Source organism: Mustela nivalis, assembly GCF_964662115.1.
Source record: "Mustela nivalis genome assembly, chromosome: 2".
Taxonomy (NCBI): Eukaryota; Metazoa; Chordata; class Mammalia; order Carnivora; family Mustelidae; genus Mustela; species Mustela nivalis.
In genome coordinates this window covers 3,008,518-3,022,643 of record NC_139021.1, presented here as the reverse complement: position 1 = coordinate 3,022,643, position 14,126 = coordinate 3,008,518, and the positions used below count along the sequence as shown (strand labels likewise).

Genomic DNA, 14,126 nt, shown 5'->3' with positions numbered 1-14,126 from the left:
ATTTTGGCAGTGCGGTCCCGCGTCCTGACTCCGCTTAGGGCTCTGGTTCTCCTGCTGCTGGCCCCATGTCTGCAGGGACGCCCTCTGTGGACGTCCTGAGCCCCTCCACCATCCACGGGGGTGATCCCCTTCCTCCAAACTCCTGTCTCTGTTCACATTTTGGCCTCTTCCCATGAACCACAAATTCTTCACGACATCTAGGATGATGCGTCCTTTCCAGAAGGTTTTCAGCTGGCTTCGCCCAGCTCCGTCGGAGGACTCCCTACCCATGGCCGCTATCACCGTCTTAAATAAGACGACTTGACCGTGGACGCTACTCCTTGATCTCCTGGCCACAGATCTGCCTAAACCTCCGCGGCCGTCCCCATCAGAGCTCCTGGTGACCAGGTACACTGCCGGTGAGCGGTCCTATTTCAAAACGAATCTTTTCTTCCGGGCAGGAGGTCTCAAGAGTGCGCTTAAAACATTCAGTGAGTCCTGCTGTAAGCAGACAGCAGTCGCGCAGCCTCTCCCGCTCCGTTGATAGAGCTCAGGCAGAAAGATTCCACATGATTCCGCAGGGCCTAGGACTTCCAGAATGGCCCGTGGGCACCGGCCTCATCTTACCCTCACCAGCTGCGGGAGCCCCTAACAAGGGGTCAGCCTGTCCTTTGAGGCTTTAAAGCCAGCCACCGACTTCTCTCCAGCTGCCGATGTCCTAGATGGCGTCTCCTCCCCGTACAAGGGACACCTGTTCATCCACACGGGACACCTGTTGCTTGGCGCAGCGCCTTCGTGAGTGACCTGAGCTCGATCTTCTGGAGAACCACGGCGGCTCTGACGTCGGCACTGCCCTTCGGTCCTGCACGGGGACGGTCTGGAGACGACCCCTTCCCTGCAGCCTCAGGGACCGCTGCCGGCTTCCGGCTGCTCTCCCGAGGCCTCCTCACCTCTCCCAGCCGACCCGGAACTGAAGAGCGCGCAGGCCTTGCTCTCGGTGAGGCTCGGGCTCCAGAGAAAGCGGTTCCCGCTGGGATCTTCTATCCAGACCAGAACCACGCTCTCCACGTCGGCAAGAAGGCCGTTTCGCTTTCTTACCAGCCGGGTATCCCGGAGAAGCTCGCGTGATTTCCTTCCACAACTTCTCCTTGCGTTCACGATGTGGCTGTGGGTGCAGGAGGCCTCGCCTTCCGCCTGTCTGGGTCCCCATCGGCCTTCTCACGACGCTTGATCGTTTCTAGCTTTCCGATTTAAAGTGGGATGTGGGACTTTTCCTTTCACCTCAACAGAGGGGTGCCTGTGGGGTTATTAACTGCCGAATCTCCGTGTTGTTGTGTCAGAGAACAGGGCTATCCGAGGAGAGGGCGAGAGAGATGCGGGGCTGGCCGGTCGCGGAGCGGCCGCACAGAGACCGTGTTTACGAAGTTCTCCAGCTCCTGTGGGCGCGGCTCATGCGTGGCAACTACACTTGTACTCAAAGATCACAGATTGGGGATCATCCCAGAAATCTAGTGACGACGAGAACGTCTAAAGCACCATGAGAACCACCACCATAGGACACGAGACATGAAGAGAGCAAATGCTGTGGGGAAAATGGCACCAACAGACTTGCTCAGCGCAGGGTTTGCCACAAACTTTCAGCACGGAAAGAACACAACGTCTGTGATAAAATGAGGAACAGCCGTAGCTGTCTGAGGCAACGTGAGGTGTGTCGTCAGGTAACAGCTAGTTAGCGAGTACTCGTAACTGTAGGAAACATATATATATATATATATATAAAGATATAATTTATTTATTTGACAGACAGAGATCACAAGCAGGCAGAGAGGCAGGCAGAGAGAGAGAGGAAGGGAAGCAGACTCCCTGCTGAGCAGAGAGCCCGATGCGGGACTCGATCCCAGGACCCTGAGATCATGACCTGAGCCGAAGGCAGAGGCTTTAACCCACTGAGCCACCCAGGTGCTCCAGAAATAGATATTTTTAAAAGTTTGTTTGTTTATTTAAGGAAGCTCTACACTCAATGTGGGGCTTAACCCCATGACCCAGAGATCAAGTACGTTCTTCTGAATGAGTCAGCCAGGCACCCTGACCTGGAGGAAGTACTTTACTTTTTTACTTAAACAAAAGCAAATGACATTTACCGTCACAGAATTAGGTGCTGTGTTGCGTGCATTTACATGAATTATCTATTTCCACAGAAACCATATGAGATGACTTATTTTTCCGACTCACAGTAACTCCCTCATGTTAAAACTTTCCCCAGGACAGGACTTCGATTTTAAAATGAGAAAGCCTGTCTCTATAAAGTCCACTTGTGTGCTAGGAGCGGAAATATCCAAGCCTTTTCCTCACATGGACGACACAGCCTGAGAGACGAGTGCCAGCTCGGGGGACTCAGGGAGCCAGACTCAGCCCGTCTGAGAGAAGCGGATCCGTTACTTGTGCTGCTCTTGGTGAAACGAAACCTTCCTGTTCCCTCTTACAATATTCTAGATTTGGAGATAGCAATATGAGAAGAGGAAACTGATACCGAAATCTTACCCAAATAGAGCACAAACGGCGAGAATGTCTGAGGCTGCCAGGGGCGCCCCCCCCATTAGGCAGGCCTTCTCCCTCCCTTCCTTAGCTCAGGTATAACGTGCACAGCCAAGTGCACAAATCCCGCGTGTACGAGCTCCGTGCACTCTTAGAGATGCGTGCGCCCACTCAACACTGCGGACGCCCGCAGCGGGCTTGAGCTGAGACCCGACTCCGCCGCAGGAGGGGACCGATCCGGCCGCAACCCAGAGAGCTCACACGAGTGAACTGTGTCATGTGCACGGCCCTGTGCCTCGTGTCTCTGGTGGACATTATCTCTGTGAGCCCCTCCCTGCGGATGTGTGTTGGGGTTTTCCCAGTTTCACTGTCGTGCAGTAGCCACTGTGTCACTGCTCGAGTCTGTGGGAACGGGCAGGTGGGTTATTTCCAGCTCCTGGTACCGAAGAGCAGCAGCGCTGTGAGCACTGTGTTGTGTGGCATGTGCACCACGTCGCCGTGGGCAGCCGGTGAGGGCTGAAGGCTCTGTTTCAGGTTCTGGGGACATGGCAGCCCACCGTCGCGGTGTGGGCTCTACACTCACGGCCATCCCTCTAGAAACTTCAAACGTGAGGCTTTCCAAAGTCCCTTCTCCTTCAATGTGGCCGATGCAAGAACACAGGAGGGATGCGGCCTGGCTCAGGAGAAGCGGGCCAGAGGCGGTCTTGTGACCCTGTCCTTGCCGCCCACCACCCCCACGAGTGCCCTGTCCTGGCACTCATCATCATTCAGACTGACTGGGTCTGTGTGACAGGAGAAACAGCTTAAACACTCATTTCCTTTTCCAGACCACACTGCAGGCTTTACATAGAGAGGACTTTCTCACGTTAACATTAAATCCTGTCTTGCGGGGCGTCTGGGTGGCTCAGTGGGTTAAGCCGCTGCCTTCGGCTCGGGTTGTGATCTCAGGGTCCTGGGATGGAGCCCCACATCAGGATCTCTGCTTGGCGGGGAGCCTGCTTCCTCCTCTCTCTCTCTGCCTGCCTCTCTGCCTACTTGTGATCTCTCTCTCTGTCAAAATACATAAATAAAATCTTAAAAAAAAAAAAATCCTGTCTTGCGCACCATGCCACGTTCGACTACTGTGCACACTGGAAGGAAGATAAACGGGGACCCAAGTCTGTCTGGCAGCAGGGCCCGATGCGAAGGCATATGCTCTGAACAGACTGAGGGGCCAGCCGGTGTGGGACAGCCCGTGAGGCGGGGGGCTCGCTGGCACACAGCCATCTCAGAGAGTTCACGAGCGGGTCGGGGAGCGGGTCCAGCACAAGGAACAAGAGCCGTAGGTCAGAGCCGTGTGGCCTTGGGCAAGCGCGAGCATGGGGACACGTGGGGACGTACCGACTCCCCAGAGCACTCAAGAAAAGGTAGCCGCCGGAACTAAGAGCAGTCCCCACACTCAGTGCTGAGTCCTAACAATGGGAGGTTAGATCGACAGCAGCTGAGTCTCAACTACTAGAAAAAATCTGGACAATATTTCTGACAAAGTAACTTGGAAGATAATTTTCCCAACAAATCTACAGGCCCTCTGGCAGGGTGCAGAAGCTTACCCTGTGGAAGGGAGCGGTGGTGATATGCCCAGCGCGGCCTGAGGACTACTGAGCGTCAGGGACAGTGTGTCACCAGGTCATAATGAGACAAACAGAAGGCAAGCGTCTTTAGAAAGTTCTAGAGCAACTTGAAATAGTAATTCTTAGGCCTGGTGGAGTTCATAAAAGCAATCTGGCTCATATTTCACATATGTTTAAAAAAAATTTCTTAAAAAAAAAAAACAAAACTTTCTTCTACTAATTGCCCCTTGTTTTACGAGGATATCACGTCTACAGTGGTTTAGGAAAAAACCCAGAAACTCACCCTTCCTCACTGACAGGCTGCCTCTTGCCCCCAGACTCCACATCCTGGGAGTACGTGCAGGTCCGGCCAAAGCAGAGGCCTTGCTGCCTAGCTGCTAAAAATAAGCCTCTGATGGGAGCTCTTCTACCAGCAAAAAGGAATTATGGCTTATGTGTAACAGCCAGCAAATCTAATAGAAGCGATGCTTCCTTGCAGAACCCCTGAAAGCGGCTCACTCTCTCACTGAGTCTGTTATGTTAGTTTTCGGTCCGGAGCGCCTGGAGGGCACTCCGGGACGGTCTTTGGGAACTCTGCAGGATGCGGGATAGGATCTAGGAGTTTGGAGTCTCAGCAGCGCAGCTCGCACAGGCGCTGGAGAACAAGCTGGGAGGCAGAGACGGCCCTTGGAGGAAGAACCGTGAGTTCCCTCCTTGCCCACCTGAGTACGAGCTACACATCCTAATCCTCGACCCAGCCCCAGGAGAACACTACTACCTGCGCTCTCTAGAGAAGGTAACTATGCTACAGATGAACAGATTAATAAATGCAAGCAGAGAGATTAACAATTTTTAAGGGGTCGTTAATAACTAGGATTTTTAATTCTCATTTGGCTGACTCTGGAGTCTGGATTCTTTCTAGTAACGCCTTCCTGAACACGAGAGTCCAAGCCAGGAATGATCACGCTGAGCGCCCACACGCAGTGTGCTCATTGTTTTCCTGCCACCTCCCACGTGCCTGGCCCCTGGCTCCCCCAACCTGCCACGGCCTAAGGCGTCCTGTGTTGTCTGTCCCTCTCCGTGCGCCGTGGTGGTCCTTCTGTGCTCAGGTGTCCTTGGGCCCATGTGCTAGGCATGCTGGCTTCCTGGAATGTCTTCCCCAGATGTCCCTGGACTGACCCTTGCTGGGTCCTCCAGCTACTCAGCCCTCCCCAAAGGCTGCATGTGCTGGGCCTCCCCTCCTGTGCCCAGTCCTCTCTGTCACAGTCGGGGCTCTGCCTGGTACTCCCGCTCGGAGGAGGCCCCCGTCTCAAGTACACACTTGCCCTCAGACCTACCACCTACAAGGCCTACCTTGCGAACACCCGAATCAAGGACAGGGTCGGGACTATCCGACCGCTCTGTGACCCCGGTACCGATTTGATCTTGAAGCCACAACGACAACAGGGAAGTCATTCTCACTTACAGAGAGCAATACTAAATTCTAATGGGAAACAGTGACACACGCCACGACCTTAAAAGAATGACCAATTATGCCTTAAGTAGGGACTGACTCTGGAATGAGGGGTTGGCCCAAACCCAAGCAAAATGTCACACATTATTCATCATGTCAATGTCCTCACGAGTTATTCTTAAAAAACAAGCAAAAAACCCCTCCCCAAACCCTAAAATACCTAACAGAAAAGGTATTACAGACAACATCTTTAAAAATGAAAGCAGGTGAGGACCTATTCAGTATGAAAGTCTGCGAGAGAAACTTCAGAATAGGAACACGATGTTACGAGGTATGTACGAACACTGAAAATGAAGAAAGGAAATGCTTTTTAAAAAGTCACAAGTAGATCACTTATGCCTCAAAATGGGGCGAAAAGCAACAGAAAATCCGAGGAAATCCGAGTTCATGTGCTAGATACTGGAAAACAGAAGAGCAGGGTCTAGAAATCACCCGCATATGCGCAGAGAGCACACGACCACCGTGCTCAGTGAAGGCGACTGCACTAGAGCCAGGCAGGCATCCGGCAGGGAAAGGAGACGCGCACTTAAAAAACACGGTGAGCAGTAAAGGAGGCCAGGACAAACCGTGGGCAAGGTCCTGAGCTCCGGAGACATGCCCACTGGGGACGCCACAGTGCCCAGGCCATCCTGCAGGCAAGGTGCGGCGCTCACCAGAGCCCCGGGGGCCCCTCCACGCAGCTTCGCGAACAGACTTCGAACACCATCTGCAAGCTGTGTGGGGACTTGGAAACGTCCTGTGCGTGGGCGTGGGGTCCCCGGACTCACACATTTACCGAAGGCACCGAGCCATACCTGATCCAGGCCTGTTCGTGCACTGCACGGAAACCATGTCCACGACAAGAGAAAGCCCCCGAGCGAGCCATCCGGGCCCCGAAACCACTCAGAAGACGGGGTCAGCACTGAGCTCAGGAGCTGCGTCCCACGGCTCTGGTCCGTTAGAGCGGGTGGGGATTTCTGAGAACAGTCTCCTGACCCACGCCGTTAGTCAGGCTCATCCTCTGCCAGTGGTCCTCCCTGGACTTGTCTTCCCTGCAGATTCCAATGGCTCCTTCAGCCTTGGCTCGACCGATCTGGCCACTGGCACCGCCCTTGACCCTTGCTGTGTGCAGTACCCCAGCAGATGAGCAGTGCGGGCCGGTCGGCCGCGGCTCGGAGACAGCGCTCGGGTCATGCGTAGTCGGTCGTACACAGGCGATGGTATTCAGATACCTCAGATCCGGTCTGGAGAATCGGGAAATACCGACTTTCGAAATCCCACGTCCGTGCAGGCAACAGGCTGTCTGGACGAATGTCCGAGAGGGGCCAGAGGCCAGGCGTTTGGGCAGCCCAGAGCGGCTCCGGGCCAACCTGTCAGACTCCTGTGGGGACAAGCACCTCCGTCCACAGCTTGCCCTGCGTTGCCGTCAGCTTCGATTTCAGTCACGGAGACTCTCGAGAGTTTGAAACTTCTGTTCGAAAGGCAGTCCCTCAGAGTGGCTGACCACACTTCAGACCCTGCTGTGGGGAGGACGCGAGTACCCCCGCACGATGCTGCCTCGCACCTCGAGGGCGCGGACGGTGCGGCAGCCAGGACGGACCCTGCGCAGGTCCCCAGGCTGCTCCGGGCTCTGTCACACGCTAGCTGGGCGACGGCGGGAATCTTCTCTGTCCTAAAATGAGGGTGATATGGACTGGGCACACTCCTTTTTATCCTTGTCTCCAAAATTTACAAAGCACCAATGATCAAAAATTTAATTTAGTTTAGTTTAATTTTTATTTGATCTTGCATTTGAAGCAAGTGACTCTCATGGCAGAACGCGGCCGAGCTGAGGTGACGTCTGCATTTACACCCGTGCATACGAGCGTTCGTGCTTTGCTGCAGGAACACCGCCGCTCTTCCTCTGGGATGCTCCTAGAACATAACCTCGCCCGTGGCGTGCACACCACACTAGGCCGGTTTTCTAAAGTAAAAAAAATATTGAATTCTTTTTTTTTTTCTTTAAAGATTTTATTTATTAATTTGACAGAGAGAAATTACAAGTAGATGGAGAGGCAGGCAGAGAGAGAGAGGAGGAAGCAGACTCCCTGCTGAGCAAAGAGCCCGACGCGGGACTTGATCCCAGGACTCTGAGATCATGACCTGAGCCGAAGGCAGCGGCTTAACCCACTGAGCCACCCAGGCGCCCCTAAAAATATTGAATTCTGAAGCAAAAAACCTTCAAGAATTGCGGGTATAGAACTCCCGACCCCTGTCCTCCTTGTGGGGTGGCTGTGCGGACAAACTGACTTCACTTATGACAAATACGTCGGACGGTGACCAGCACTGTGGCAGACGTCAGCTAGGATTGAGGCATTCAGATGTGAGCAGGTGTGTGCCGAGGACGCGAGCACTAGTCCTGCCTGGCGGTCACGGAGCGGGGGGCACCTGTGCCGTCTGCAGGCCTCTTGGCATGCTGCACGCTCCCGTGTGCAGAGCCCAGAGGCTTGTGCACTGAGCCCAGCACACTCTGTGGAGGCCACTGGCCTCCCTGAGAGAGTGAAAACAGGCTTCCCTGAGCCTGCGTGGTTAATTCTCCACAATTAAAAAAAAAAAAATGAGAGCCACACACACAGGATGAAATCAGGGTCGCACGATGAATGGTGCAGGTCAAAACTGCCGCGGCCTAACGCCGTTCACTGCTGCTTTCAGTGTGTCCGTGCCTGGAAGGCTGTGCGCGATCTGAGAACCGTCCCCCACCCTCGCTCTGGTCCCTCAGCGCACAGCTGGACACAGACGCGTCCTCGGGGAAGTTTACTGAACCGAAGCATAGGCGAGCGGCTGTGGACGACCCAAGGAAAGGTAATGATTCCTGAAATTGTGGCAACGGTGGGTGTCCCGGCTCTGTCCCGTCATCCTTCTCAGGCCACTCCAGGAAGACTGATCTAGCCATGCGGGCTGATGGGGGCGTGCGCTCTGAGGCTGAGGGCGCAGGAGTCCAAAGGGCCCTCGTGTCAGGCGACACATAGAGACCGCTCTGCCTCACCACTTCCTCTGCTGCAGGAGACTTCAGAGCGGGTGTGGACGGGGGCCGCTAGATGCGCGTGGGGGAGGCGCCTGTCGGACCACAGGACAGGGAATGCCGTGAAAGAGGGCCTGGTGCCCGGACGCCTGGCTCCACGCGCTGCAGGAACGAGATGCCAGCGGACACTTGTGGGGGAGCTGCTTCTGCGACAGCCACAGAGATGTCACACCTCTGAGCCTGTGATGCGCTGACTCAAATCTTAGAAATCTGGCCAGAAAAAAATCCCAGAAAAGCCAATAACCTAGGATCACGTGTGTTTGGGACCGGATGGAAAAGGCTGTGTCCTGTTCTGAAAAAGACCAGCTTTGCCCAACATCTGTAGTATGCAGACGCTGGCAGAACTCCCCAAGCGGAAGATGCCCCAATCACTAGGAACACAATTACCAGAAACCTCTCCTCCTTTTCCAGCCAGCGCTGATCTTCCTCCATCTCCTGCTGCTGCCGGATCAGCCGCTCCTCCATCAGGTGGGTCGGCAACACCTGCCCGATCCCGCGCAGGTCCAGCGCCGCCGAGTCCTGGGGGGCGGATGATAAAAGAGTGCATCATTCTCAGGCTACCTCAGATGCCCTTACTGTTTCCTGTGCTTTTCCAAAAACAAACAAACAAACAAAAAACTGAACAGCAAAACAGCAAGCGTGGTGGAAACAGGGTCTCTCAGACCTGCTCAGCGGAGCGACTCGCCCGAAGGCTGCGAGAGAGCAGCAGCCAAGCACCTTTAACAAGTCCGAGTCCCTCGGCTCACAGCTACGCTTGTGGGATTTATTCTTGAGAAAGAATCCAGGGCCCCTGGGTGGCTCGGTGGGCTAAGCAGCTGACTTTGGACGGCGCTGTGGTCTCGGGGTCCTGGGATCCAGCCCCGCACCAGGCCCCCGCTGGTGTGCATGCATTCTCTCTCTCTCTCTCTAAAAAGAATGGATGCAAATCTTTAAAAAGAAAGAAGGGATCCCAGGTCTGTGCGGAGAAGGCACTGCCAGCTGCCGTGAAGAACTGAACACAGTCTGGGCCAGAACAGAAGGAAGATTAAGCTCAGCCCATACGCGCCACGGAGCACAGAGCAAGTATCAGATGTGCTCACCCCAAGGTCAAGGGCATGGGTGGCAGACTACAGGTGCTCCGGGAGTCAAAGAAACAACATTAACGGCTACGGGAGGGGTTCTCGGTGCACTAGGCAAATCTGGTAGGGGTGAAAATGGCCCCCAGAGCGGGAGGCTGTCCCCCTCTCCTTCCCGAGAACTGCTGCGCGTATGCGCTAACAATGTGTGGCCCCGTGCGCGGCCTTGCAGGTGGGTAGGCTGATGATGGTGGCGTCTCTGTTTCAGTAAAAAGGATTCACAGAACCGGGAACAATTTGAGATGTAGCGCCTTAATTTTAGAATTTGGTCATCAAAACGAGTAACTCCTAGGATTCAGAAATAACAACAGAAGCCCAAAAACATGCAGGTTACCTCCACGCTGGGCTGCCACATTGATATCTCCTGCGCTCTGTGATTCCAGGAGTCCGTCTGGTCCAAGAGAGATGCCTGGCCCGGGTAGATGCTGCCAGCCATGGCCGTGACCCCATGGGACCCAGGATAGCCAGAGACCTGTGAATGTTGGGCAGCACAGTCATGCTTTCCACGTACAAGGGAGTGACTCAGATGACAGAGAATACCGCGCCAACAGGACAGTGGTGCCCACAGATGTCCACGTGTAGATCCCTGGAGCCTGTGGCTATGGGAGCTTACACGGCAGAGGGACTTCCCATGGGTGGTTATAAATTAGGCGCCTAGAGATGGGGAGGTGACCCTGGCTCATCAGCGTGGACCTAATGTGCGGCTTCCTTCCCCACGCAAGGGGGAGAAGGGGAGACAGGCTACTGCAGTGTGGCCGGAGGATAGGGCACTGCTGGTTTTGAAGGGGGAAGTGTCAAGGCCAAGGGACGCAGGGGGCCTCTGGAAGGTGGTAAAGGCGAGGAAATGGATTCTCCACGAAAGAAAGGTGATCCACGGAGGCTGCGTAATTAAGTAGTGCAAATACACACTAGGAAGTCAGAAATCATTTACTTTGGAACTCTGCACCCGGGATGCCACAGCACCAGGGGCCTCAAATGCGGCTCAGTGGGCGCTGCTCTAGAGCGCCCCCTGTCTAATGAACTCGGGCTGGCGAGAGACGCAGGCGGCGTGCTCCAGCCATGATCACCAGCGGAGAAAGAGGCTCAGAAGGTGCAGAGGGAGAAATACTCCAAGGCAGCAGGAAATGAAAGCAGTTCCGTTGGGTGGCTTCCCCCCCAGTCACGAGGCGCGGGGCAGAATCAGCAGTTTCCGTAACTCACTGGGCTCGTGCTGGGGTGCCAGGGTGCTTAGTTAATTCTTTAACAAGATAATGCACAGCCAGATCCAGGATTTCCAAACACCAACACATTCTTCAACAAAGACTTTGTGCACTTGTCCGGTCTCTAGGCACTGTTTATACCAAAACTGCACACTGACAATATATAATTAATAAACTTTCGAGTAAGACGTACAGATGATCCTCACAGTTTACTAGAATCAAAGTTTTCAATAAAAATTCTACTGAACATAAATGTCATATCACTACTGTTTTTGGTCAGAAGGGCTACACTACCCCCAGACAACTTTTAGGAACTTGCACAACAGAGACCGTTCAAGTATCCTGCGACAGCTTTCTATGGAACGCCAACCCTGGGAAAGGATCAATGAGCGTTTCCGGCTAAGAAGGAGCACGAAAGCACCCGGCGACGTCCTGTGATCATTCTCAGTTACCAGATACGGAAACTTGGGGCCTGGGAGAGCGGAATCATTCCTCTGCCTGCTGAAAATACAGATGCTTCCATGCAGCCACTGAACCCTTACTCTGTTCTACACACTGTTCCGCGCACTTGAAGTAGTGACAAGCCACTGTCCTCACGGGCTTCTGCTCCGGAGGGGTGGGGCCAACAGCCGCACATGGAGACGCATCAGAGCCCAGGTGGTGGAAGGGGCCCAGGCCAGTGAGCCCTGGATGAGGGCTGAGGGCCCGTGGAGGCCTGCCTTCTGCTTTTCTCTAAACACGTCTGGGGGCCCAGAGATTCATGCCTCCTCCGGGCAAGTGGGGCTCAGAGCAGTGTCTCCCGTAACAGGGCTCTCAGTCACGCAGGTCACCTTGGGGAGCTTGTTCCCAGCGTGATGCCCCCGGGCCCCCTTCAGAACGGGTACAGTGGGATTTGGAGGCCGCGGAGCAGGTGAAGGGCCTGCCGCGGACCCGACTGCAGCGTCTCTAGCGCAGAACGGCCCGCAAGCTCTCCCCAGGACCCTAAACCGCGAGGCGCTTGTCCATACCGATCTAAGAGGCCTGGATTTAAATCATAGCTGAGAGGCACGTAAAGGAATAAAAATGCTTTCATGTGACCCGCAGCGACCCCGTGAAGGAGGCACGGTAAGCCTGCTTCTCTTTTTGCTCCTTTTTCCTCCTCCTGTCAAAGGAGACGGCAGTTAAAGGAACTTTCAGCTCCTCCCTCTCAGGACAAGGGCCCAAGGACTCCTTCTGGCTTGTTTTCTGTCTCACTCACTCAGTTAAGCGCTTCCCCCTCAAGGCTGGTTCTGGTCACCGAGTCAGCCGGTGACGAGCATCAGCTCAGGACACAAACGTGCGGCTTCACGAGAGCCACAGCCGACACAAATCACAAGCAGCGATTTATTACATGGAAGTGATCTGGCTGATTCTCCAAATAACATGACTATGGGGACACAATCCGTGGCATACACACACATGCACCTGACCACTCCTCAGCATTAGAAAGTTGTGACTTGCTGACACCCTCGTCAGGACGTCACCACAGATGTCACACCTGTACCAGCCGCTGAGCACACGAGAGGACACCCTGACGATCGCTTATCTCCAAGTCCAGAACACGCAACACCAACAGCTGGGACCAGTCGGAGCACGGCTGGGGCAGCGGGCAACTGACAGGAGGGGAGGGGGCCCTCCAGGGCCACAGACAAGCTCTGTCTTGGTGTGGTGTGGGGGACACGTGTGTACACAGCTGTCAGAACATGCGAGCATTTCCTCTAAGTAAATCATACCTCCAAAAAGCAAACACTCCCCTCAAAGCCAAAACATCACTGACTTTGCTTCTGGTCCTTCTTTCTCAAGGACGGTCGTGTCTAGTCTGATAAGATACCTGCCTGCAAGTCTGGCACCGTCCACACCTGGCCAATACGGCATCTTGTCTGATTTTTAAGGTAGATTTGAATGTTATTCTTGCCTTCCAGAAACACCACCCTGTTCATTACTGGCTCTTCGCCCCACATGTCTCCCAAACGGAGGACAGAAATGGGGCCGGGGGGGGGGGCACCTGCCCGCGCTGCTTTAAGGCCGAGGGGCCGATGACACAGCCTCCATTTAGACGGTCACTAAGGTGCATTACTTTCTTAGCTTTCTGCTCGCCAAATCACAGTCCTATCTACAGAAGGAAAGAACTGAATATCTCCAGGGTCCCTCCCCACCCGCAAGCCTGCAGAACAGAAGGCAAGGCCTTAGTCCGTAAGGACGAGCCTACCTGATAATGATTGGTCTGTACCATGTGCTGAGGACTGGGGTAAAATCCTTCGCTGGACCTTGGACTGGGGTAACCGGGTCTGCTGGGCTGTGAACACATCAACAGAGCATCACAGGAATGAGTACTTTGAAAATATTGTCCAATCTCTGTTTTACTGCAAATAACAGAAAAAGATACTTTTCTCTAAAAGACTTTAGCTGTAAAGAATGATAAAGAGCATCCAGGCACTTCGGTCGGGGACGCAGTCTTTCCCACAAACGTCCGGGACGGCAGGGCACCCCCCCATCAAAACGCGGCGCTGGACCCCTTCCCCACAACACACACACGGATTAACTCAAGATGGAGCAGGGAGCTGAGCGGAAGAGGCGAGGCTGTAAACTCGTGGAGAACGGGCACGTCTCTGTAAGCCTGGGTGGGCGATGGTTTCATAGACAGGACCCCAAAAGCTCAGTCACTGAGAATGAGAAAGGCACATTGTACATCACCCAAACTAAAAGTTTCTGTCCTACAAATGGCACCACCAAGACAGAGAGAGGCCACAGAATGGAGCAAAGTGTGTGCACGTCACGTGTGGGAGTCGTAACCAGAATATACAAAGCCTCTTGCAGCTCCACAGTAACACGACACACAGTCCACACCGACAGTGGGCAAGGACTTGAGCAGACAGGAGGGGGTGCCAATCGATGGCCAACAAGATGTGCAGCAGCTCGGGCACCCAGGAAGAGCCAATCGGGAGGCTTTCGGAGCAGTGGGCTCTGTGGGCTCTGCGGCTTCCTGGCGGTGGGACTGTGGACAAGCCAGGCAGCCAACTGGTTTCTGCTTCTATCAGCTGGGAGCTGAGCTACAGGGACCGGGAAGTTACCTCCAACCTAAAACCCTCCATCCGTTTGTGACCTACGTGAATTTAAGGTTCATACCAGAAGAATGGT

At 54.3% G+C, this 14,126-nt stretch overlaps 1 protein-coding gene across 50 annotated transcripts in view; it reads right to left on the bottom strand.

Moving 5' to 3' along the window:
• PTK2 (protein tyrosine kinase 2) overlaps positions 1-14,126 on the bottom strand; it is a 247,100-nt gene that overhangs the window by 16,970 nt on the left and 216,004 nt on the right. For all 50 annotated transcript variants that reach the window (XM_082720640.1, XM_082720644.1, XM_082720642.1 and 47 more), the window contains 3 exons: positions 13,198-13,284; positions 10,106-10,243; positions 9,044-9,175 (listed from right to left, as the gene is read on the bottom strand). In XM_082720640.1, the coding sequence (XP_082576766.1) occupies positions 9,044-9,175; positions 10,106-10,243; positions 13,198-13,284 (357 nt within the window). The remainder of the gene's footprint in view (positions 1-9,043; positions 9,176-10,105; positions 10,244-13,197; positions 13,285-14,126) is intronic.